This window comes from Prionailurus viverrinus, chromosome E2 (genome assembly GCF_022837055.1).
Source record: "Prionailurus viverrinus isolate Anna chromosome E2, UM_Priviv_1.0, whole genome shotgun sequence".
Taxonomy (NCBI): domain Eukaryota; kingdom Metazoa; phylum Chordata; class Mammalia; order Carnivora; family Felidae; genus Prionailurus; species Prionailurus viverrinus.
In genome coordinates, this window is record NC_062575.1 from 37,112,930 (window position 1) to 37,138,975 (window position 26,046).

A 26,046-nucleotide genomic window follows, 5' to 3' on the forward strand; every position below is an offset into this window, starting at 1 on the left:
TGTCAAGTCCACTTACATTCAAAGTAATTATTGATAGTTATGTACTTAGTTGCCATTTTATTCCTTGTTTTATGGTTGTTTTTGTAGTTATCTCCTTTCCTCTCTTGCTCTTTTCTCTCATGGCTAGTTGGCTTTCTTTAGTGGTATGCTTAGATTCCTTTCCCTTTATTTTTTGTAAATCTTTTTTCTGGTTTTTGATTTGTGGTTACCATTTGCTTTGTATGTAACATCTTCTGCATATAGCAGTCTATATTAAGCTGGTGCTCACTTAAGTTTGAACCATTGTTTGCTCCTTGCCCCCCCACCCCCACATTTTAGGTATGTGGTAAAGTATGCTTTACTTCCTTTTATTTTGTGAATCCCTTGACTGATTTTTACAATATACTTATTTTTCTGCTTTTGTGCTTCCTACTTTTCTTGCTATTACTTATATTCTATCCTTTCTATTCAAAGAGTCCCCTTAAAGATTTCTTGTGGGGCTGGTTTAATGGTCATGAATTCCTTAACTTTGAGAAACTTTTTATCTGTCCTTCTATCCTGAATGGTAGTCTTGTTGCATTCTTGGCTGAAGATTTTTCCATTCAGTACTTTGAATATATCATGCCATTCCCTGTGGCCTGCAAAGTTTCTGTTGAAAAATGAGCTGATAGCTTTATGGGGTTTCCTCTGTAACTGTTTTCTTTTTCTCGTTCTGCTTTTAAAATTCTCCCTAACTACTTTTTGTCATTTTAATATTATGTCATGGTGTGGACCTCTTTGGGTTTGTTTGTTGGGAGATCTCTGTGCCTTCTGAGTCTGAATATGTTTTCTTCCCCCACATTTGGGAAGTTTTCAGCTATTTATTCAGATAAAATTTCTGCCCCCTATTCTCTCTTTTCTTCTTCTGGGATCCCTATAATGGGAATGTTAGTACATTTGATGGTTGTTGGTGAGTTCCCTAAGTCTATTCTCATTTTGTATTATCTTTTTTCCTCTCTCCTGTTCAGTTTGCTTGCTTTCCATTACTCAGTCCTCCAAGTTGCTGATCTGGTCTTCTGCTTCCTCTACTCTACTATTGATTACTTCTAGTATATTTTTAATTTCAGTTATTGAGTCTGATTGGTTCTTTTTCATGGTTTCTGTCTCTTTGTTTAGGTTCTCATTGAGGTCCTACACTCTTAAACCCAATGAGTATCTTTATGATCATTAGTTTAAATTCTCTATCAGTCATATTACTTATCTCTGTTTTGCTTAGGTGTCTTGCTGTGATTTGTCCTGTTCTTTCATTCAGGGCATATTCCTCTCTCTTCTCATTTTGCCTAAATCTCCAGTCTGTTTCTATATGTTAGCAAAGTTAGCTACATCTCTTGCTCTTGAAAGTTGTGTCCTTATGAGGAAGAGGTCATGTAGTGTCCCCTGTTCACCAGAACCTAGCACTTCAGGAATTTCTCCTATTTGTGTTGCCTTTGCCCTGCTTTTGTGGCTGAGCCACTTTTGCCTTCAGTCCAGGCAATGGCTCTGTTGGTCTGTTGTGGGCAGTGTTTGGTCCCTGTGTTACTAGTTTAGTCAGACCAGGCATTTGTCAGAGGTGCAGTAACACCAAACTGCAGGATCCCATCCCTGTGTCCTGAAGCTTTGATTGGTGGGCTGGGACTGCACAAAGACCAGCTGTCTGTCTCCAGCCCACTGCTGGGTCCCTAATCTGACTGGTGTGTGTGGGATTATCTTTCCCCCTTTCTGAGGCAGAAGTTACTTTGGAGTTGTTCTGACTTTGGGCAGGACTGCTTGCACACTACCAGGCCTTTGGTTGTTTTGGATGTGCACTGGCCAAGAGAGTATCTGAGGGTGTGGATCTGCAAAGTGTGTTGGAGTAGGACCTGAAGTTTTTGAGAGGTTTGCAGGCAGGTCCTTTGCAGGAGGGAAGCTGCAGTCACCAGTACTGAGGCCGCCTGGTTTGGAGGGAACAGATCCACAAAGTATGTGGGGGCAGGTGTGCAGTGTTAGCAAGGTTTGTGTGGGTCCTCTGGGAGAAGGGACCTGTGGGAGCAGGACTTGTGGTATAAGCAAGTTAGATCGAGAGTGTTGGCACTGCACCAGTCCCCGCAGGTGGACATGTATTTATGCTGGGAAGTAGGAGAGGGAAATGGCACCTGCCATCCTCTTTGTTCCCAGAGAAGTCTCCCCTCCTGGCCTGCCCCTCCAGCACACACTCTGAAATTAGTATAAACAAATTTCCCTTCTATATGACCCTGGCACTTTTCAAACTGCTGCTTCTGTGTTGTATCTCCTCAGGCTGTTTATTGTGCCATGTTTTTAAGGGCAGTGACTCAGTTTTCTCTTGCCTTCCCAGCTCCCCCAGAGTAGAGACTCTAATTTTTGAGGTTTCAAGTTTTAATCCTGCTGATTGTAAGAACTCATGAAATTTGGCCCTTCTGGTTTTCAAAGCCAAATGTTAGGGAGATTCTTCTTCTCTGTGGGAACTTCCTGTTGTGAGAGTCTGTTTGTCTCCCTACAGTATCTCTCCCTCCTGTGAACAGTCCTGTGGGTCCTTTTGGCTCCCCACTGTGTCTCTGCATTTCCTATCTTCTTAGAAGTGGCCACTTGTCTATATTTAGTTTTGGAGTTCTGCCAATCTTTGGATTGTTTCCTGGGTTATTTACACTAATGTGAGTGTTATCTAGTTGTGTATGTGGGATGAGGTGAGTTTAGGGTCCTCCTCCCCCAATTTTTCACGCCGTCTTTCTCATGTGATTTTTGTGTGTGTGGATGATGCTGAACAAAAATTCAGTATGGTATTTATATTCCACAGATATACTTTTAAGAATAATTATTTTAGGAGCTCCTGAGTGGCTTAGTCGATTGAGCGTCCAACTCCTATTTTCAGCTCGGGTCATGATCTCATGGTTCGTAAATTCGGGCCCCACATCAGGGCTCCACACTGACAGTGTGGAGTCTACTTGGGATTCTCTCTCTCCACCTCCCCTGCTCATGCTCTCTCTCTCTCTCTCTCTCTCTCTCTCAAAATAAATATATAAAACTTAAAAAAATTTTTTTAAGTATATTTTAAAATCTCAATAATTCTAATGGATTTGAAAGTTACATATTTATAGCTGTTTAAACTGATGAAAATATTTAGATTACATTTTTTAAAAATGCACTTGAATGTGTGAAGGCATACATGGTTTTTAAAAATTACTTTGGAGCCTATCTTAGCAAAAATGTTTGAAGACCACTGGACTAAAGAACTAGGGAGCTTGGTGAGGCATGCTAAGACCCATTTCCTGGTAACTGCTTCTATCTGGTTATCTAAAATAATGATAATTCAGTATAGACTGATCATTGAAAAGTGGGTGGATTACCAGTCATTTCAAAGAGCAGTTACCATAGACAACCAAAAGCTACAGCTGACATTAATTACATTTAAATTCATCTTTTGATAAATGCTATTCTTTGTTATTAAGGGTAATGGTGCCCACAAATTAGAACACCTTGACATAATTATGTTTCCTGTGGGGTTGGTAGGGAGCTAATAATTGGAATTTTCTACAGAGGTCAAGAAATGTCAACAAATAGACTCAACATGGTTCAGAACTGCCCATTTTATCATCTCTGCTGTTTCTTCCTTTGTAATCAGAACAGTTTGTATTTGTGACCTTTGCTTTCAAATGAAGTTGAGCACGTATATGAGAAGATTATAGTTTATATGAACATAGTTGCTTCTAAAGATGGTATCTGTTGCTTCTTATTGAAAAAGTGATACACACAAAGAACAACAGTAAAAGTAGGGAGAGATTAGTTTTATTTTCAACTGTAAATTTTTAAACAATTGAATTCTGATATACAACTGTATGTACATTAAATTTTCAGCCATCTTACAGTGCTCCACAAAAAGAAATAATAGCTCTTCCCTTCTCCCCCCACAATAAACTATAAAGTATAAGGATCAAGTTAACTGCCTTTTAAGAGACATTACTGTAAATTAACAGAGTATAGGCAACAAGTATAAAACTTAAAATACTATGAAGACCTTGACTATTGATTTGAAATGTTCCAGAAAGCAAGATTATAATTAGTATTTTGTTAAGAGTTGCAACTCAAATGTCTAAGGGGACCCAGAAGGAAACCAAAGTGAGCGAAGCAGTTTGAGAAGGTTGGGACTTCACCTGCCCATAAACACTATAAATCTGTCTAAAAAGAGCTAGTTGGTTACCTGACCAGGTATTTCAAGAGAACCTGGAAATCCAGATTTTTATGTGAAATCTGATTTTTTAAATTTAAGCTTTACCAGTGAATTCAGAATATTTAAAACAATGTGTGAGCTAAATAAAACACATTTTCATGTTGAATTGGGCCTATAGTCTGCCACTTCATAATTTTTGCTTTATCACTCTTCTGGAATCTTTATTTGAAATGTACATTTTTGTCAAGTAGTTTCTAGGAGTTAGTTGAAGTTTTCCAAAATTCTAATGGTAATTAATTTCAAAGCATACCTATAAAAAATTCTTTAGGGAATGAGATCGATAATTTCTCAGGTAGTAATTAAAAACGACCACATGATTAACTTTATTGAGCTCAATTCTATAGAAGCTTGTGTTTTTTAATTTACTTTTGGCCTGTAATTACAAACTTGTTGAGAACATTAGGAAACTCTTCTGAAATGACTTTGGGTTAAACTTGTAGAATTTCTCTAACCTGCATCTGATTATTTTGTTAGTAATTGAAAATACTTCAATGCTTAGAATTTAAAGAACTTATGAATAAATGGTCTATCTTAAAAAGAAATGAACCAGCCATTATTAAATTGGACTTGATTGAAATTATTTTAGGCATTTCTCATGTTGTGTAGTGTGAAAAAAGAACATGACATGAATGCTAATGCTGAATATGATTTCTCACTTTATTTTAATATTTTATTGCCATAACCTTTTATTATGGGATTTGGGTTAAAAAATAAAATCAAGGTATACGAACATTGCTTAGTTTTGTTTTTACTGTCTTGTTTAGTTAACAGATGAGGCCTACTGTATGCTAAAAAATGTGGAAGAAGGCTATAGGGAAGAGGTTACTGTTTGTAGAACTTAGACCCTTTGTGCAGGGAGAATATTCTCCTGATGATTGTTATTCTTTCTCCCAGATTCTACCTGCCAAGAGCAAATTAGTCAATTTTTTCTCTCTGCTTTCCCAATACATCAAAACCAAATTCAAATAAACCTTGTTTGCTCTCCAGTCAATTGGATGCTATGTTGACAATTAATTTGGACTTACTTAGCCTTAAATTTATCTTTGGAGATGACATCTGTGCTTCCATATTTCACTGGAACATATTATTTTTTTAAAAAGTAGCATGTTCTTACTAGAGGTAGAGAAGAATAGGTGATGCTACTTGAAAGTATAATGTAGTCCAGCAAGTTATTTGCTGTTTGGACCATGATTCATTTCAGCCACTACTTGGGAGCCATGTCCTGGTTAGGTGATATAGATAGAAATATTTCTGAATCAGGATATCCAGAAGAGCTTGCATCTTAAAACGTGCTATTAGTAGAGAAAAGTGTACACAGATACCACTAAGAAAAATAAAGTGGGGCCTTCATAAATGGGAATCCCTTTGACACTGGAGTGTGTTCTACTGATGAGGAATAGAGAAATTATTTTATTTAAACTTCTTCTATAGTTCATAACAGTCTACTAGTGTAACCTTCATGGTTTTATAATTCTATGGTTGTATTAGGGGAAACTAGATGAGGAATATATGAAAAGTATGTACTATTTTTTTATAATGAAATAAAATTTATATAACCTATAATTAGCTATATGAAGTATACAATTTAATTATATTTAGTATATTTACAATGTTTTACAACCATCACCTACTTCCAGCAGCTTTTCATCATTCTTAAAGGGAACCCTGTACCAATTAAGCAATCATTTTCCCTCCCCCCCCCCCCCCCACCTCTAGTCCTTGGCAACCACGAATCTACTTTCTCTCTATCTAAGTGAAATCATACAAGATGTGACCTTTTGTGTCTGGCTTCTTTCACATAGCATAATGTGTTAACGGTTCATTCATGTTGTACCATGTATCAGTACTTTAGTTTTTTTATCACTGAATAATATTTTTTTAATGTTTATTTTTGAGAGAGCAGAGGAAGGACAGAGAGAGAGGAAGACAGAAGATCAGAAGCAGGCTCTGTGCTGATAGCAGAGAGCCCAATGCAGGGCTCAAACTCATGAACCGTGAGATCATGACCTGAGCCCAAGTCAAACACTTAACTGACTGAGCCACCCACATGCCTCTGACTGAATAATATTTCTACTGTATGAATAGATGGTATTTTGTTTATTCATTCATCCATTGGTGGACATTTAGGTTATTTACAGGTTTTTGTGAATAGGCATTCATGTACTAGTATTTGTTTGAATACCTGTCTTCCATTGTTTTGGGTATATACCCAAGTGTAGAAATGCGATTATGTGTTAACTCTGTGTTCCACTTTTTGAAAGAACTTTTTGAAGACCTGTTTTCCACGCTGTTTCCAAACTGTTTTCCACAACTAATGCACCATTTTATATTCCCACCAACAGTATATGAGATTTCCTATTTCTTCAACTCATCCCCAACACTTAACTTGGCTTTTGATTCTTGGCGATCATAGTGATTGTGAAGTGGTTTCTCATTATGGTCTTCTTTTACAATTTCTTAATGACTAATGATGGTGAGCATCTTTTGACATGCTTAGTAGCTATTTGTGTGTATTCTTAGGAGAAATATCTAGTCCTTTGCCCATTTTTTAATCACGTTTTTATTATTGAGTTGTAAAAGTTTTGAATATAGTCTAGATATTAGATCTTTATCAGAGGTAAGATATTTGCAAGTATTTTTTCCCATTCTATGAAATTGTCTTTTCAGTTCCCTGATAGTATCCTCTGATGTACAAAGGTTTTTAATTTTGATTAACTTAATTCATCTATTTCTTCTTTTGTGGCATATTCTTTTGGTGTTATATTTGAAGATGGTTTTTTTTTTTTTTTTTAAATATTTATTGGGAGAGTGCACATGGGGGAGGGGCAGAGAGAGGGTACAGAGGATCTGAAGTGGGCTCTGCACTGACTTGCAGACAGCAGCAAGCCTGATGTGAGGCTCAAACTCACAAACCATGAGATCATGACCTGACCTGAAGTTGGTGCTTAACCAGCTGAGCCACCCAGGTGCCCCTTTTTTGGTGTTACATTTAAAAAATCATTTCCAAATCCAGGGTCATCAACATTTTCCCATGCTTTCATTCAAGAGTTTTATAGTTTCAGCCCTTTGATGCATTTTTAGTTAATTTTTGATATATGGTGTGAGGTAAGGTTTTAAATTTATTCTTTTGCTTCGCTCAAAATGTTAAGATTAATATTCATAAAAGGTAATCATTATCATTCTAAAGTCTCTTGAAAAAAGATCCATGATAATATTAAATCACTTTTTTATAATTAAAAGGATCAAAGACAAATATAAGAGTTAAATTATAAAATTATCAGGAGAAAGCATGGGGCTAAATCTTTATGAACTTGGATTTTGAAATGGATTCTTAGATATGACAGCATAAGAACAATAAAAAGAAAAAATAGGATGAGCTGGATTCATGAAAATTAAAACTTCTGTGTATCACAGGACACTATCAAGAAAGTAAGAAGACAATGTGCAGAGTGTGAGAATTCTTACAACTCAAAAATAAAACATTATATTTAATAATCTAATTTGAAAATAGGCAAAGGATTTGAATAGACCTTTCTCCAAAGAAGAGGATCAAATGGCCAATAAACACATAAAAACATGCTCAACATCATTAACCACCAGGAAAATACAAATCAAAACCATGAGATACACACCCTCTAGCATAGCTATAATAAAACAAAAGGACAATAAATAATAAATGTTGATAAAGAGATGTAGATGTTGGAACCCTCTGACATTGCTAGTTAAAAACATAATATGGTGAAGCCACTTGGTAAGAAAACAGTTTGATCTTCAAACAGTTAAACATACAATTACCATGTGATCCAGCAATTCTTATATACCCAAAAAAACTTAAAACATATGTCCACATAAAAACTTGTACATGAAATATTCATTACCCCATTATTTATAATAGCCAAGAGTGGAAACAAGTCAAATGTCCATCAACAGAAAAATGGATAAACAAAAAAATGTAGCCATACAGTGAAATATTATTCAGCCATTAAAGTACTGAAGTACTGACACATGCTACAACACGGATGAACCTGAAATTAGCATACTAAGTGAAAGAAACCAGACATAAAAGGTCACATTTTCTATGATTCCATTTATATGTAATATCCAGAATAGGGAAATCCAAGGTGATAGAAAGCAAATTACTGGTTGCCAAGGACAGGAAGGAAAAGAGAATGGGAAGCAACTAATGGATACAGGGTTTCTTTTTGAGGTGATGAAATGTTTTCAAAGTCATTAGTGGTGATGGTTGCAAACTGTACTAAAAACTGCTGAATTGGATACTCTAAAAGAGTGAATTTTATGGTGTGAGAAATATCTCAACAAAAATCAATAAATTTTAAAAATATCTTACAGGCAAAGATTTTTCTGTTTTATTTATTTATTTATTTATTTATTTATTTATTTATTTATTTATTTATAATGTTTATTTACTTTTGAGAGAGAGAGACAGAGTGTGAGCAGGAGAGGGTCACAGAGAGAGAGAGAGGGAGACACAGAATCTGAAGCAGGTTCCAGGCTCTGAGCTATCAGCACAGAGCCTGATGCGGGGCTTACACTCACCAACAGTGACATCAGACCTGAGCCGAAATCGGACGCTTAACCGACTGAGCCACCCAGGCGCCCCGGAGATTTTTCTGTTTTAAAACAATGCTTATTTGACGTTTGCCTTAAGAAAATTATTATTTTTTTTTTTTAGGAATTTGTCATGGCATCCTGCGTTGACCACTAAAAGTAAAATGCGAATTCCACATTCTCATTCATTTATTGATCTGACTGCAGATTTTACAGCAGGTAAGTTGCACATCAATGTAAAATATTTCTTTAGAACTGCCAAAGAATTATGAGATTTTATTTACTCTTTTCTTAGTAATAATTTCCTATTGAGGGCGCCTTGGTGGCTCAGTCGTTAAACTTCTGGGTTCAGCTCAGGTCATGATCTCACAGTTCATGAGTTCAAGTCCCACACTGGTTGAGCTCAAGCCCTGCTTCGGGTAAAACGAGCCCCAGGTGACCCTGACTTCTCTCTCTCTCCCCCCTGTCTCTGCCCCTTGTGGGATTCTCTGTCTCTCGCTGCCCCTAGCTCACTTGCACCCTCTCTTTCTCTCAAAAAAAAAAAAAAAAAAAAAAAAAAATCGTGTTGAATTGAATGTAAAAACCAAAATGTTACAAGATTATAAGGAAGTTAATGATACTGAATACACATTAAAAGTACTAAATATAATAAATGAATCTTTACTTGTTATTTTTGGATTCTCCACTTATAACAAATTCATAAGTTAGACACCTGTTGCCCGATGTTTCTTTCCCTTTAATTGAAAAATTATTGACTAGGGGTACTACCTGGTGGCTCAGTTGGTTAAACATGTGCCTCTTGATTTCAACTCAGGTTATGATCTCACTGTTGTGAGATTGAGCCCCACTTCAGGCTCCATGCTGAGCGTGGAACTGCTTAAGATTCTGTCTCTCCCTCTCCCTTTACCCCTTCCCCATGCACATGTGCCCTCTCAAAAAAAGTAAAAATAAATAAAAATTAAAAATTAAAAAAAAATATTGATAAATGCTCTAAATTTAATCATAAGAAAATATTTAGCTTATGAATTTAAAATTTTCAAAGGCTTTTTACAACTTTTTATTATGCAAAATTCTTTTTTTTTTTTTAAGTTTATTTTGAGAGAGAGAGAGAGCACGTGTGCACAAGCAAGTAGGGGAGGGGGAGATCGAGGGAGGGAGAGAGAGTATCCCAAGCAGGCTCTGCACTGTCAGCATAGAGCCCAACGTGGGGCTCAAACCCAGACTGTGAGATCATGACCAGAGCTGAAACCAAGAGTCACTTAACTAACCAAGCCACCCAGGTGCCCTGTGGAAAATTCTAAACATACAAAAGTAGAATAATATGATATAAGCAATTATCTCTTAGCTTCAATAATTATCAGTGTGTGGCTATACTTAATTCATTATTACAACCATCCACAAGCCCCTGCTACCCAGATAATTTCAAAGGGAATCCCGAATGTTGTTTCATTTCATTTGTAAATATTTTAATCTGTATCTCTAAATGGTAAGGACTTCTTTATTTTTAACAAGATCATTTTCAGACCTAAAAAAATTAATAATTTCTTAATATCATCAAATACTCACTATTCAAAATGCCCCTGTTATCTCCTAAATGTTTTTGTCAAATCGGGAGCTAAGCAAGGTACATAAAAACATTATTTGTATTGTAGGATGTCTCAAACTCTGGATTTTGCCAGTTCTTATCCCCATGGGGTTAGCATATGACACTGTCCCCTGTATTTCTTCAAAACCAGTAACCAGTAGTTAAATTTGGAGTCTTGATCAGAATTGGACGCTTTTTTTTTTTTTGTGGTTGTTGTTATCAAGAATACTTCCTAGGTAGTATTGCTACTTCTTTCAGTTCATTAAGAGGTAGGTGATTTACCTTCTGTCTCTTTTGTGATGTTAAGGTTGATCAGTGGCTTCAGTTTTCCTCAGCATGGACCATTCATTATAATGCTTTCCTAATAGTGTCAGCAGCTATTGATATTTATGGTCATGTCCATTATTTCAATAAGAGTTAACAAAATTGTGGCACCCTATCATTCATATGTATATTATCTGGAATTTTCTATTTTATAAAAAAGGCAACTTCCATCATTAGCGCTTTAGTCACCTGAGGTACAGTTGAGACAGGCAGGTTAAATGCTGGATTTTTTTCCCCCTTCTCCCCATTTTTTTTCCAAATATTTTTAATGTGTTCTAATACTCATAAAATTTGCCATCGTAACCATTTTTAAATATACAGTTCAGAAGTATTAAATACACTCATAATGTTGACCTACAATGTAACTCTTTTCATTTTATAAAAGTGAAACTGTGTACTCATTAAGCAATGCTCATTCCCTTTCTTCACCCTCTAGCAACACCTATTCTATGTCCTGGCTCTGATTTTGACTACTCCTAAGTACATCAAATGAGTGAAATCATACAGTATTATTTTGTGACTGACTTAACTTTACTTAGCATAGTGTCCTCAAGGTTCATCCATGTTATGGCATATGTCACAATTTCCTTCTTCTTTAAAGCTGAATACTTCATTATTACTCATAACGGATAATTATGAATAATGTGTATATTATATCCCACATTTTGCTGATTCGTTCATCCATTCATGGACCTTTGGGTTACTTCCATGTTTTAGCTGTTGTGAATAATACTGCTATAAACATGAATGCACAAAAACGTCTCTTAGAAAACCTTTCAGTTGCTTTGGAAGTAGAATTGCTGGACCATATGGTAATTCTTATTTTTTTAGATTTTGAGGAACCACCATCACAGCAGCTACACCATTTTGCATTCCCACCAAGAGTGTACAAGGATTCCAATTTCTCTACATACTTGGCAACATTTGTTACTTTCTGTTTCTCATAGTAGCTATCCTAATGGGTGCAAGGTGGTATCTCATTATAGTTTTGATATGAATTTCCCTAATGATTAATAATGTTGAACATTCACATGTCCTTATTGGCCATTTGCATATCTCCTTTGTAGGAATGTTTATTCAAGTCCTTTGCCCATTTTTTAATTGGATTTTTTTTTTTTTTTTTTTTTTTTGGTGTTGTCAAGTGTGAATTATTCTCTATTCAGAATATTTCTTCCTCACAGTTACATGAGTTGCAAATAGTTTCTCTTATTTTGGGGGATGCCTTTTTTACTCCATTGATGGTGTCAATTTTCATTAAGTCCATCTTGTCTGTTGTTTCTTTGTTGTCTTGCCTTTGGTGTCTATCCAAGAAATCATTAATAAGTCCAGTGTCATGAAGCTTTTGCCCTATATTTTCTCATAAGAGTTTTATACTTTTATCTCTTACTTTTAGAGCTTTTATCTATTTTGTGTTAACTTTTGTGTATGGTGTTAGATAAGGGTCCAGCCTCATTCTTTTGCATGGATACCCAGTTTTCCCAGCACCATTTATTGAAAAGATTTGGCATTTCCCCATTGAATGATCTTGGCACCCTTGTTAAAAGTCATTTGATGATGTATAGAAGGATTTCTTTTCAAAAAAAAAAAAAAAGAAGGATTTCTTTTCTTTCTTTCTTTCTTTTTTTTTTTTTTTTTTTTTTTTTTTTTTGTAACGTTTATTTATTTTGGGAGAGAGAGAATCTCAAGTAGTCTCCACACTCAGCACGGAGCCTGACGCAGGGCTCTATCGCACAAACTGTGAGATCATGACCTGAGCCAAAATTAAGAGTTGGACACTTAATCAGCTGAGCCACCCAGGTACCCCTAGTAGAATTTATTTCTGGGCTCTTTATTCTATTCCAGCGGTCTATATGTACATTTGTCTTTATGCTAATACCACACTATTTTGATTATTATAGCTATGTAGTAAATTTTGAAATCAGGAAGTGTGAGTTCTTCAACTTTGTTCTTTTTCAGAATTGTTTTGGCTATTTGGTGTCCTTTGAGATTCCATATGAATTTTAGGATAGGTTTTCCTGTTTTTGAAAAAAAATGCCCTTGCGAATTTGATAAGGATTATTCTGAATCTGTATCACTTTGGAGAATATTAACATCTTTTTTTTATTTTTTAAAGTTTATTTACTTAGAGAGCATGCATTGGGGAGGGGCAGAGGGACGGGGGGAGAGAGAATCCCAAGCAGTCTCTGTGCTGTCAGTGGGGCTCAAACCCACGAACCATGAGATCATGATTTTAGCCACAGTCAAGAGTTGGATGTTCAACTGACTGAGCCATCCAGGCACCTGGGGTGATATTGACATCTTAACAATATTGTCTTCCAATCGATGAACGTGGATTATGTTTCCATTTATTTATGTCTTTTAATGATTTATTTCAGCAGTGTTTATAATTTTCATACTTTATGTCTTTCACCTCCTTGATTAATACCTAAGGAATTTATTCTTTTAATACTGTTATAAATGAAGTGGTTTTCTTAATTTACTTTTTGGATTTTTTTATTGTCATTGTGTAGAAATGCAACCAATTTTTGTGTGTTAATTTTGCATCTTGCTATTTTCTGAATTCATTTATTAGTTCTGACACTTTTTGGTGGAATCTTTAAGGTTTTCTACACATAAAATCATGTCATCTGTGAGCAGAGATAATTTTATTCCTCCTTTCTAATTGGATACCTTTTTAAAATTTTCCCCTTCATCCCATTTTTACCAGTTTTCAAACACCTATTCTGCTCTTCCAACATTGTTATACAGTTTTGCTAGAGCATTTTCATTATGAAGATAATATTTGCAAAGCCAAGAACATTTTACTGCTCAGATACTTTGGATTTTAACTGATTTAACAAACATAACCAGGGGCGCCTGGGTGGCGCAGTCGGTTAAGCGTCCGACTTCAGCTCAGGTCACGATCTCGCGGTCCGGGAGTTCGAGCCCCGCGTCGGGCTCTGGGCTGATGGCTCAGAGCCTGGAGCCTGTTTCCGATTCTGTGTCTCCCTCTCTCTCTCTGCCCCTCCCCCGTTCATGCTCTGTCTCTCTCTGTCCCAAAAATAAATAAACGTTGAAAAAAAAATTTAAAAAAAAAAAAATTAAAAAAAAAAAAAAACAAACCACAAATTAAGCCATTTGCCCAGTAAGTTTTTTATAGTTTTCTAAGAGTTTAGGTTCCTGTGTGTGTGGGTGTGTGTGTGTGTGTGTATTCTGATTAGAAAGAGAAGAGAGAGTTTAAGAAGAGTGGGAGCTGGCACCTGGGTGGCTCTGTCGGTTAAGCATCCAACTTCGGCTCAGGTCATGATCTCATGGTTCCTGAGTTCAAGCCCCATGTCGGGCTCTGTGCTGACAGTTCAGAGCCTGGAGCCTGCTATGGATTCTGCCTCCTGTTTCTGCTCTTCCCCCTCTCACATGCTCGCTCCCTCTCTCTCCCACTCTCTCCCTCCCTCAAAAATAAATAAACTTTAAAAAAATTAATAATAAAGAAGTAGATAAAAGAGAGGTTATTTTTAGTGTGGCTTACCTGGTATACTAAACCATGTAAAAGCACAGTAATAAGGTTTGAGTATACTGCCATACAAGTTGTTGTAAAAGCTTGTTATTCAAGATAAGGAAAATCAATAGTTCTGGGCTCATTTTCTGTTCTCTCATTCTACACACATACTTTTTTCTTTTTTACAATTCCTTTTGCAGGAAGGATCTATCCTATTTAGGAGGTTTTAGAACTTAGGGTTTTTTTTAGTAAAGTAATGTTAGACTTCCTTAAACAACATTGACTTTGCATTTAAGTAATTTTTAAAGAATTTTTGGCTATTCTCACACGGTCAGCAAAATCTACCTTAGAAATTTTGTGGTGAAACACATCAGCCGTTTGTTCACAGGAGGTCTTATTTTGAGCTAAGCAATCTATTATATAAAAAGTAAAGAAATTCGGGGCGCCTGGGTGGCGCAGTCGGTTAAGCGTCCGACTTCAGCCAGGTCACGATCTCGCGGTCCGTGAGTTCGAGCCCCGCGTCGGGCTCTGGGTTGATGGCTCAGAGCCTGGAGCCTGTTTCCGATTCTGTGACTCCCTCTCTCTCTGCCCCTCCCCCGTTCATGCTCTGTCTCTCTCTGTCCCAAAAATAAATAAACGTTGAAAAAAAAAAATTAAAAAAAAAAAAAAAAAAAAGTAAAGAAATTCTATTTGAGTAATCTTTCCAAAGTTAACTTAAAATATATGGGGAAATATTAAAAATTGTCATTGTTAGTCTTGTGTTATTCAAAACATTATCTCTGTCTTTAAAATCATTTCAGCAAAGTTACTGAGTACCTGCTCCTCTACTCTTTGTTATGTGAAATACAAAGATGACAAGAAATGCTTTCAGTCATTAAAGAGCGTTTAGTTTACTGGGAGAGACTTTACAAGTCTAGCCATGATATGTGGCAGAATAAAGTAAGTGCATAGTAGTTGCAAACTGTTATTAATAAGAGGGGTAGTAGGAAGAGATAGTCCCACTGCTTTTGGGACTGTTAGCTAAGAATTTGGCCAAAGGAAGAAGTGAGTTATATGCTTCTCATTGTCCATCATATGTTCTATGTTCATTCCTTAGAAAATATAAAGCTTTTCCAAACAATTATCTCTAAAAGAAATTCTTGTTCTAAGTGAGACTTCCTATGGGAGACAAGACAAAATATGTAATATACTGAGTTCTCCATAACAAACATGTTTTAAACATTTTTGTTAATTACCAAAACAGTGGCTCTTAATGACTCTTATCCATTGTATGGTTGTAACATATAGTTTATTTAATCCTTTTCTCTGAACAGTAGTTTCTAGGTTTTGTTTTGTTTTTAATTCTAAATAGACGTATGGTGCCTTATTTTGTATACATCTCTCATAAGTTCCTCAAGGAGAGTTCCTAGAAGTGAAATACCTGGTTAAACAAGAATAAAGATTTCTACAGTGAAACATTGCCACATTGCCCTTCTGAAGGCTTTAAATGTGGTCTGGGTATCCCTCAGGATTCCCAAGACCCTTTTGGAGGGTCAATGAGGTCAAAAGAATTTTTATAAAAACCATAAGACATTATTGTTTTTCACCCTCATTCTCTCTCATTCTTTTCCCTGTCATTCTCTTTGATCTCCTTCTTTCTTAAGTAGATAGTTTCCCAGAAACTTTAAAAAACATGTGTTCATTGTTCTCACATCCTGTGTGTGTGTTTATGTGTTGTTAATGTTTTTAGCATATCTGCTTAAATGGTGTGTGGCCAAATACCCAAGTTCAATAAATGTTTGTTGAATAAATCTCCAACACAAATTTGGCAGAGTCTGCCCTGGACTTTTGGCCATGTAAAATATGTTTTTCACATAATTGTAACTTCAGTAATCGTGTATTTTAAATGCTAATTATTTTAATTAAGACCTTCCTATTTAAAAAAAAAAAAGGTGCTTCAATTTTTAATTTGGTAGATTATATCAATGTTTTATCTATTATATGATAGATACAGCTCACACAAACAAAAGCTCTTTGGGGTCCTCAGTAATTTTTTTTTGTATTTTTTATTTATTTATTTTTAATTTATTTTCTTTTATTATGAAACTTATTGTCAAATTGGTTTCCATACAACACCCAGTGCTCATCCCAACTGGTGCCCTCCTCAATACCCATCACCCACCCTCCCCTCCCTCGCACCCCCCATCAACCTTCAGTTTGTTCTCAGTTTTTAAAAGTCTCTTATGTTTTGGCTACCTCCCTCTCTAACCTTTTTTTTTCCCCCCCTTCCCCTCCCCCATGGGTTTCTGTTAAGTTTCTCAGGATCCACATAAGAGTGAAAACATACGGTATCTGTGTTTCTCTGTATGACTTATTTCACTTAGCATCACACTCTCCAGTTCCATCCATGTTGCTACAAAAGGCCAGATTTCATTCTTTCTCATTGCCACGTAGTATTCCATTGTGTATATAAACCACAATTTCTTTTTTTTTTTTTTTTCTGAAATTTATTGACAAATCGGTTTCCATACAACACCCAGTGCTCATCCCAACAGGTGCCCTCCTCAATACCCATCACCCACCCTCTCCTCCCTCCCACCCCCCATCAACCCTCAGTTTGTTCTCAGTTTTTAACAGTCTCTTATGCTTTGGCTCTCTCCCATTCTAACCTCTTTTTTTTTTTTTTTGCTTCCCCTCCCCCATGGGTTCCTGTTACGTTTCTCAGGATCCACATAAGAGTGAAACCATATGGTATCTGTCTTTCTCTGTATGGCTTATTTCACTTAGCATCACACTCTCCAGTTCCATCCATGTTGCTACAAAAGGCCAGATTTCATTCTTTCTCATTGCCACGTAGTATTCCATTGTGTATATAAACCACAATTTCTTTTTTTTTTTTTTTTCTGAAATTTATTGACAAATCGGTTTCCATACAACACCCAGTGCTCATCCCAACAGGTGCCCTCCTCAATACCCATCACCCACCCTCTCCTCCCTCCCACCCCCCATCAACCCTCAGTTTGTTCTCAGTTTTTAACAGTCTCTTATGCTTTGGCTCTCTCCCATTCTAACCTCTTTTTTTTTTTTTTTCCTTCCCCTCCCCCATGGGTTCCTGTTACGTTTCTCAGGATCCACATAAGAGTGAAACCATATGGTATCTGTCTTTCTCTGTATGGCTTATTTCACTTAGCATCACACTCTCCAGTTCCATCCACGTTGCTACAAAAGGCCATATTTCATTTTTTCTCATTGCCACGTAATATTCCATTGTGTATATAAACCACAATTTCTTTATCCATTCATCAGTTGATGGACATTTAGGCTCTTTCCATAATTTGGCTATTGTTGAGAGTGCTGCTATGAACATTGGGGTACAAGTGGCCCTATGCATCAGTGCTCCTGTATCCCTTGGATAAATTCCTAGCAGTGCTATTGCTGGGTCATAGGGTAGGTCTATTTTTAATTTTCTGAGGAACCTCCACACTGCTTTCCAGAGCGGCTGCACCAATTTCCATTCCCACCAACAGTGCAAGAGGGTTCCCGTTTCTCCACATCCTCTCCAGCATCTATAGTCTCCTGATTTTTTCATTTTGGCCACTCTGACTGGCGTGAGGTGATACCTGAGTGTGGTTTTGATTTGTAGTTCCCTGATAAGGAGCGACGCTGAACATCTTTTCATGTGCCTGTTGGCCATCCGGATGTCTTCTTTAGAGAAGTGTCTATTCATGTTTTCTGCCCATTTCTTCACTGGGTTATTTGTTTTTTGGGTGTGGAGTTTGGTGAGCTCTTTATAGATTTTGGATACTAGCCCTTTGTCTGATATGTCATTTGCGAATATCTTTTCCCATTCCGTTGGTTGCCTTTTAGTTTTGTTGGTTGTTTCCTTGGCTGTGCAGAAGCTTTTTATCTTCATAAGGTCCCAGTAATTCACTTTTGCTTTTAATTCCCTTGCCTTTGGGGATGTGTCGAGTAAGAGATTGCTACGGCTGAGGTCAGAGAGGTCTTTTCCTGCTTTCTCCTCTAAGGTTTTGATGGTTTCCTGTCTCACATTTAGGTCCTTTATCCATTTTGAGTTTATTTTTGTGAATGGTGTGAGAAAGTGGTCTAGTTTCAACCTTCTGCATGTTGCTGTCCAGTTCTCCCAGCACCATTTGTTAAAGAGGCTGTCTTTTTTCCATTGGATGTTCTTTCCTGCTTTGTCAAAGATGAGTTGGCCATACGTTTGTGGGTCTAGTTTTGGGGTTTCTATTCTATTCCATTGGTCTATGTGTCTGTTTTGGTGCCAATACCATGCTGTCTTGATGATGACAGCTTTGTAGTAGAGGCTAAAGTCTGGGATTGTGATGCCTCCTGCTTTGGTCTTCTTCTTCAAAATTCCTTTGGCTATTCGGGGCCTTTTGTGGTTCCGTATGAATTTTAGGATGGCTTGTTCTAGTTTCGAGAAGAATGCTGGTGCAATTTAGATTGGGATTGCATTGAATGTGTAGATAGCTTTGGGTAGTATTGACATTTTGACAATATATATTTTTCCAATCCATGAGCAGGGAATGTCTTTCCATTTCTTTAAATCTTCTTCAATTTCCTTCATAAGCTTTCTATAGTTTTCAGCATACAGATCCTTTACATCTTTGGTTAGATTTATTCCTAGGTATTTTATGCTTCTTGGGGCAATTGTGAATGGGATCAGTTTCTTTATTTGTCTTTCTGTTGCTTCATTGTTAGTGTATAAGAATGCAACTGATTTCTGTACATTGATTTTGTATCCTGCAACTTTGCTGAATTCCTGTATCAGTTCTAGCAGACTTTTGGTGGAGTCTATCGGATTTTCCATGTATAATATCATGTCATCTGCAAAAAGCAAAAGCTTGACTTCATCTTTGCCAATTTTGATGCCTTTGATTTCCTTTTATTGTCTGATTGCTGATGCTAGAACTTCCAGCACTATGTTAAACAGCAGCGGTGAGAGTGGGCATCCTTGTCGTGTTCCTGATCTCAGGGAAAAAGCTTTCAGTTTTTCCCCGTTGAGGATGATGTTAGCTGTGGGCTTTTCATAAATGGCTTTTATGATCTTTAAGTATGTTCCTTCTATCCCGACTTTCTCAAGGGTTTTTATTAAGAAAGGGTGCTGGATTTTGTCGAAGGCCTTTTCTGCATCGATTGACAGGATCATATGGTTCTTCTCTCTTTTTTTGTTAATGTGATGTATCACGTTGATTGATTTGCGAATGTTGAACCAGCCCTGCATCCCAGGAATGAATCCCACTTGATCATGGTGAATAATTCTTTTTATATGCCGTTGAATTCGCTTTGCTAGTATCTTATTGAGAATTTTTGCATCCATATTCATCAGGGATATTGGCCTGTAGTTCTCTTTTTTTACTGGGTCTCTGTCTGGTTTAGGAATCAAAGTAATACTGGCTTCATAGAATGAGTCTGGAAGCTTTCCTTCCCTTTCTATTTCTTGGAATAGCTTGAGAAGGATAGGTATTATCTCTGCTTTAAACGTCTGGTAGAACTCCCCTGGGAAGCCATCTGGTCCTGGACTCTTATTTGTTGGGAGATTTTTGATAACCGATTCAATTTCTTCGCTGGTTATGGGTCTGTTCAAGCTTTCTATTTCCTCCTGATTGAGTTTTGGAAGAGTGTGGGTGTTCAGGAATTTGTCCATTTCTTCCAGGTTGTCCAATTTGTTGGCATATAAGTTTTCATAGTATTCCCTGATAATTGTTTGTATCTCTGAGGGATTGGTTGTAATAATTCCATTTTCATTCATGATTTTATTTATTTGGGTCATCTCCCTTTTCTTTTTGAGAAGCCTGGCTAGAGGTTTGTCAATTTTGTTTATTTTTTCAAAAAACCAACTCTTGGTTTCGTTGATCTGCTCTACAGTTTTTTAGTTTCTATATTGTTTATTTCTGCTCTGATCTTTATTATTTCTCTTCTTCTGCTGGGCTTAGGCTGCCTTTGCTGTTCTGCTTCTAGTTCCTTTAGGTGTGCTGTTAGATTTTGTATTTGGGATTTTTCTTGTTTCTTGAGATAGGCCTGGATTGCAATGTATTTTCCTCTCAGGACTGCCTTTCCTGCGTCCCAAAGCGTTTGGATTGTTGTATTTTCATTTTCGTTTGTTTCCATATATTTTTTAATTTCTTCTCTAATTGCCTGGTTGACCCACTCATTCGTTAGTAGGGTGTTCTTTAACCTCCATGCTTTTGGAGGTTTTCCAGACTTTTTTCTGTGGTTGATTTCAAGCTTCATAGCATTGTGGTCTGAAAGTAAGCATGGTATAATTTCAATTCTTGTAAACTTATGAAGGGCTGTTGTGACCCAGTATATGATCTATCTTGGAGAATGTTCCATGTGCACTCGAGAAGAAAGTATATTCTGTTGCTTTGGGATGCAGAGTTCTAAATATATCTGTCAAGTCCATCTGATCCAATGTCTCATTCAGGGCCCTTGTTTCTTTATTGACCGTGTGTCTAGATGATCTATCCATTTCTGTAAGTGGTGTATGAAAGTCCCCTGCAATTACCACATTCTTATCAATAAGGTTGCTTATGTTTATGAGTAATTGTTTTATATATTTGGGGGCTCCGGTATTCGGTGCATAGACATTTATAATTGTTAGCTCTTCCTGATGGATAGACCCTGTAACTATTATATAATGTCCTTCTTCATCTCTTGTTACAGCCTTTAATTTAAAGTCTAGTTTGTCTGATATAAGTATGGCTACTCCAGCTTTCTTTTGGCTTCCAGTCGCATGATAAATAGTTCTCCATCCCCTCACTCTCAATCTAAAGGTGTCCTCAGGTCTAAAATGAGTCTCCTGTAGACAGCAAATAGATGGGTCTTGTTTTTTTATCCATTCTGATACCCTATGTCTTTTGGTTGGCGCATTTAATCCATTTACATTCAGTGTTATTATAGAAAGATACGGGTTTAGAGTCATTGTGATGTCTGTATGTTTTATGCTTATAGTGATGTCTCTGGGACTTTGTCTCACAGGGTCCCCCTTAGGATCTCTTGTAGGGCTGGTTTAGTGGTGACAAATTCCTTCAGTTTTTGTTTGTTTGGGAAGACCTTTATCTCTCCTTCTATTCTAAATGACAGACTTGCTGGATAAAGGATTCTTGGCTGCATATTTTTTCTGTCTAGCACCCTGAAAATCTCGTGCCAATTCTTTCTGGCCTGCCAAGTTTCAAAAGAGAGGTCAGTCACGAGTCTTATAGGTCTCCCTTTATATGTGAGGGCACGTTTACCCCTTGCTGCTTTCAGAATTTTCTCTTTATCCCTTGTATTTTGCCAGTTTCACTATGATATGTCGTGCAGAAGATCGATTCAAGTTACGTCTGAAGGGAGTTCTCTGTGCCTCTTGGATTTCAATGCCTTTTTCCTTCCCCAGTTCAGGGAAGTTCTCAGCTATTATTTCTTCAAGTACCCCTTCAGCACCTTTCCCTCTCTCTTCCTCCTCTGGGATACCAATTATCCGTATATTATTTCTTTTTAGTGTATCACTTAATTCTCCAATTTTCCCCTCATACTCCTGGATTTTTTTATCTCTCTTTTTCTCAGCTTCCTCTTTTTCCATAACTTTATCTTCTAGTTCACCTATTCTCTCCTCTGCCTCTTCAAGCCGAGCTGTGGTGGTTTCCATTTTGTTATGCATTTCGTTTAAAGCGTTTTTCAGCTCCTCGTGACTGTTCTTAGTCCCTTGATCTCTGTAGCAAGAGATTCTCTGCTGTCCTGTATACTGTTTTCAAGCCCAGCGATTAATTTTATGACTATTATTCTAAATTCACTTTCTGTTATATTATTTAAATCCTTTTTGATCAGCTCGTTAGCTGTTGTTATTTCCTGGAGATTCTTCTGAGGGGAATTCTTCCGCTTGGTCATTTTGGATAGTCCCTGGCGTGGTGAGGACCTGCAGGGCACTTCCCCTGTGCTGTGGTGTATAACTGGAGTTGGTGGGCGGGGCCGCAGTCAGACCTGATGTCTGCCCCCAGCCCACCGCTGGGGCCACAGTCAGACTGGTGTGTGCCTTCTCTTCCCCTCTCCTAGGGGCGGGATTCACTGTGGGGTGGGGTGGCTCGTCTGGGCTACTTGCACCCTGCCAGGCTTGTGATGCTGGGGATCTGGCATATTTGCTGGGGTGGGTAGGCAAGGTGCTCGGGGGCAGGAGGGGCAGGCTTAGATCGCTTCTCCTTAGGTGATCCACTTCAGGAGGGGCCCTGTGGCAGCGGGAGGGAGTCAGATCCGCTGCCGGAGGTTTGGCTCCCCCAAAGCGCAGAGTTGGGTGTTTGCGCAGAGCGAGCAAGTTCCCTGGCAGGGACCGGTTCCCTTTGGGATTTCGGCTGGGGCATAGGCGGGGGAGATGGCGCTGGCGAGCGCCTTTGTTCCCCACCAAACTGAGCTCTGTTGTCAGGGGGCTCAGCAGCTCTCCCTCCCTTTGTCCTCCAGCCTTCCCGCTTTCGGAGCAGAGCTGTTAACTTATGACCTCCCAGAAGCTAAGTTGCGCTTGCTGTCGGAACACAGTCCGCCCGGCCCCTCCGCTTTTGCTAGCCAGACTCGGGGGCTCTGCTTGGCCGGCGTGCCGCCCCTCCGCCCCGGCTCCCTCCCGCCAGTCCGTGGAGCGCGCACCGCCTCGCCGCCCTTCCTACCCTCTTCCGTGGGCCTCTCGTCTGCGTTTGGCTCTGGCGACTCTGTTTTGGTAATCCTCTGGCGGTTTTCTGGGTTATTTAGGCAGGTGTAGATGGAATCTAAGTGATCAGCAGGACGTGCGGTGAGCCCAGCGTCCTCCTAAGCCGCCATCTTGCCGCAACCTCCCACAATTTCTTTATCCATTCATCAGTTGAGGGACATTTAGGCTCTTTCCAGAATTTGGCAATTGTTGAAAGTGCTGCTGTAAACATTGGAGTACAAGTGCCCCTATGCATCAGCACTCCTGTATCCCTTGGGTAAATTCCTAGCAGTGCTATTGCTGGGTCATAGGGTAGATCTATTTTTGATTTTTTGAGGAACCTCCACACTGTTTTCCGGAGCAACTATACCAGTTTGCATTCCCACCAGCAGTGCAGAAGAGATCCTCTTTCTCTGCATCCTCGCCAACATCTGTTGTTGCCTGAGCTGTTAATGTTAGCCATTCTGACAGGTGTGAGGTGGTATCTCAGTGTGGTTTTGATGATGAGTGATGTGGAGGATTTTTTCATGTGTTGGTTGGCCATCTGGATGTCTTCTTTAGAGAAATGTCTATTCATGTCTTCTGCCAATTTCTCCACTGGATTATTTGTTTTTCGGGTGAGGAGTTTGGTGAGCTCTTTATAGATTTTGGATACTAGCCCTTTGTCCGATATGTCATTTGCAAATATTTTTTCCCATTCCATTGGTTGCCTTTTAGTTTTGTTGATTGTTTCCTTTGGAGTGCAGAAGTTTTTTATCTTCATGAGGTCCTAGTAGTTCATTTTGGCTTCTAATTCCCTTGCCTTTGGGGATGTGTCAAGTAAGAAATTGCTGCGGCTGAGGTCAGAGAGGCTTTTTTCGTGCTTTCTCCTCAGTAATTTTTTAAGAGTGTAAAATCCAGAGGCCAAAAAGCTTGAGAACTGCTGCCCTAGTCAAATATTTTTTTTTCTCATTCATCAATCACATTAATTACTGATTTTTCTTCTATACAAGGCATTATGCTAGATACCAGGGGTTTAAAGATGAAAAACAAGATCACTAGACTCAAATGCAACAATAGCATGAACCTCAAGGACGTTATTATAGCAAGTCAGCACTTTATTTATGCTGGATTCAGAAGTTTAAATTTGATTTTTAAATACACTGATTTACATCTTAAATGTTTTAAAATGCAGCACAATTTCAGACCCAGGTGTTTGTCAGTGCTAAAGAGCATTTGCTTGTAGTGCATTTGGTGGAGCTATACAAGATTCTTTTTATCTTTCTTTCCTTGCAAATTCTTGGTGATCTCATGGTTTTAAGCATTATCCACATGCTAATGACTCCCAAATTTATATATTTCGAAGATAGATCTCCCTCTGAGCTCCAGAGTCACATATCCAACTGCGTGCCAACCATCTCCACATCTATGTCTCTGTCTGATAAGACATCAGACAGTGTTTCCTAAACTGTATCCACAATCTTTCCCTTCAGAAGTTCTCAACCCTTAATCTTCCATCTCAGTGGTAGCCCCATCTTTCTTTACTCTGTCATAATGTTGAGAGTCATCCTTACTGCCTCTTTCTGTCACACCCAACATCAGATCTGTCAGGAAATACTGCTCATTCTGCCTTAAAAATATATCCACAACCTGACCACTTCTCACCACCTGCACTGTAGTAGACCTAGTTCAATACAATATCATTTCTTATTTGAATTATTCCAGTTACTGTTCCTTTCCTTCTGCCTTTATCCCCCTACAGTCTGTTTTTAACACATGAGTTGTTGTGATTCTTTAAAAATATACATCAGGTCATGTCACTCTTCTCAAAGTTTTTCGGTGGCTGCTTCATTAGATTTAGAGATCCAGCCAAAGTCTGTAAAGTGAACATAATTTTACCCACCATCACCTCTTCACCCTTCTGTTCTCTTTGCCCTTTGATACTTTGCATTAGCCACACTAACTTCCTTGATGTTCCTTAAACACTACAAAGCAAGGTCCAATTGCAGGGCTTCAGTCAAGTAACTATTTTCTCTGCCTGGAATATTATTCTTCCAGAAACCTATATCACCTCCTTCAACTTATTTCTCCAAATCTACTTCACTTCCTTCACATCTTCATTCGGATGTCATCTTCTTTCTCATTGAGTCCTGCTGTATTCAGAATTGCAACTCAAAAGCACTCCCCTTACCTTTGCTCTCCTTTAGTGTTTCCCCAAAACCCTTTCCTTTGCTAAAATACTGTCTACTTATTTTCTTATTATATCTTCTCATACGACAACATAAAGTATATGAGGGTGGGGATTATTGTTTGTTCTGTTCACTAGAACAATGCCTGGCACCAAATAGAAAGGTAAGGGTATCTGTTGAATAAATAGTCACAGGTTTAGCAACAGAACACAACCTGAAGACAGGTAACATATTAAAAATATGTGGTCAAACTGGCCCTAATTGGTAGGCGTCTTTCAGCTAAAGATTTAATGGCTAACAAAGGAAGCTCTTGAGGAAAATGTTATTTGTTTACAGAAGTTCAAACATAGATTGTTAAGTGGGTTCTCTTTTAAAACTCCATAAAGGTTTTCTAAGAACTATATACAAAGCTTTGGAACTTTGGCCATGGAAATTTTATCTAAGCAGATGTAGAAAATAATGGAGACATTTTCCTAAGAACTCTGTCCATTTTTTTTAAAAATACAAATTAAGCCATTTCAACTCTTAAGATATCATAAGGTTATCTTATAAATCCCTTCTAAATGTATTCAGTTTGAACTGATTCAAATTCTGTCCTAAATAATAGTTGATCTTTATCAGCAAAGATGAAGAGACCTGTTTACTAAAAATTGCAGTTGTTTCTGATGTTATCATCCTGGTCTCTGATAAGAATAGGGCACCAGGGAGACAAAATAATAGGAAATGTTTTTTTGTAAGCATCCTATAACTTGTTTGATACTTACACAGTTTGTTCTTAAACACTTCTGAGAGAGATTTTATAGAGATATTAGTCTGTTGTAGCAATATTACACTTGTTTATTTCATAACTATTAGTACCTATTTTTAGTAGGTGGGCTTAATCAGGAATGTGTGCCCCTTACCCAAAAAAAGTCTATTAAAGTACTGAATCTGTCATAACTTTTTTTAGTTTTCATCTGAAATAGTCAGGAATTAAGAATCATGTCCATTTATTGAACACTGAAATGAATGTGGCCCTATTCTAAGCAGCTTAAGTATTATTTATTTAGTAAG

General features: G+C 37.8%; 1 protein-coding gene across 1 annotated transcript in view; it reads left to right on the forward strand.

Annotated features, from left to right (window-relative positions):
- The window catches only part of ITFG1 (integrin alpha FG-GAP repeat containing 1), a 354,402-nt gene that overhangs the window by 27,614 nt on the left and 300,742 nt on the right, over positions 1-26,046 (forward strand). The window contains exon 6 of the mRNA XM_047834578.1: positions 8,913-9,007. Within this exon, the coding sequence (XP_047690534.1) occupies positions 8,913-9,007 (95 nt within the window). The remainder of the gene's footprint in view (positions 1-8,912; positions 9,008-26,046) is intronic.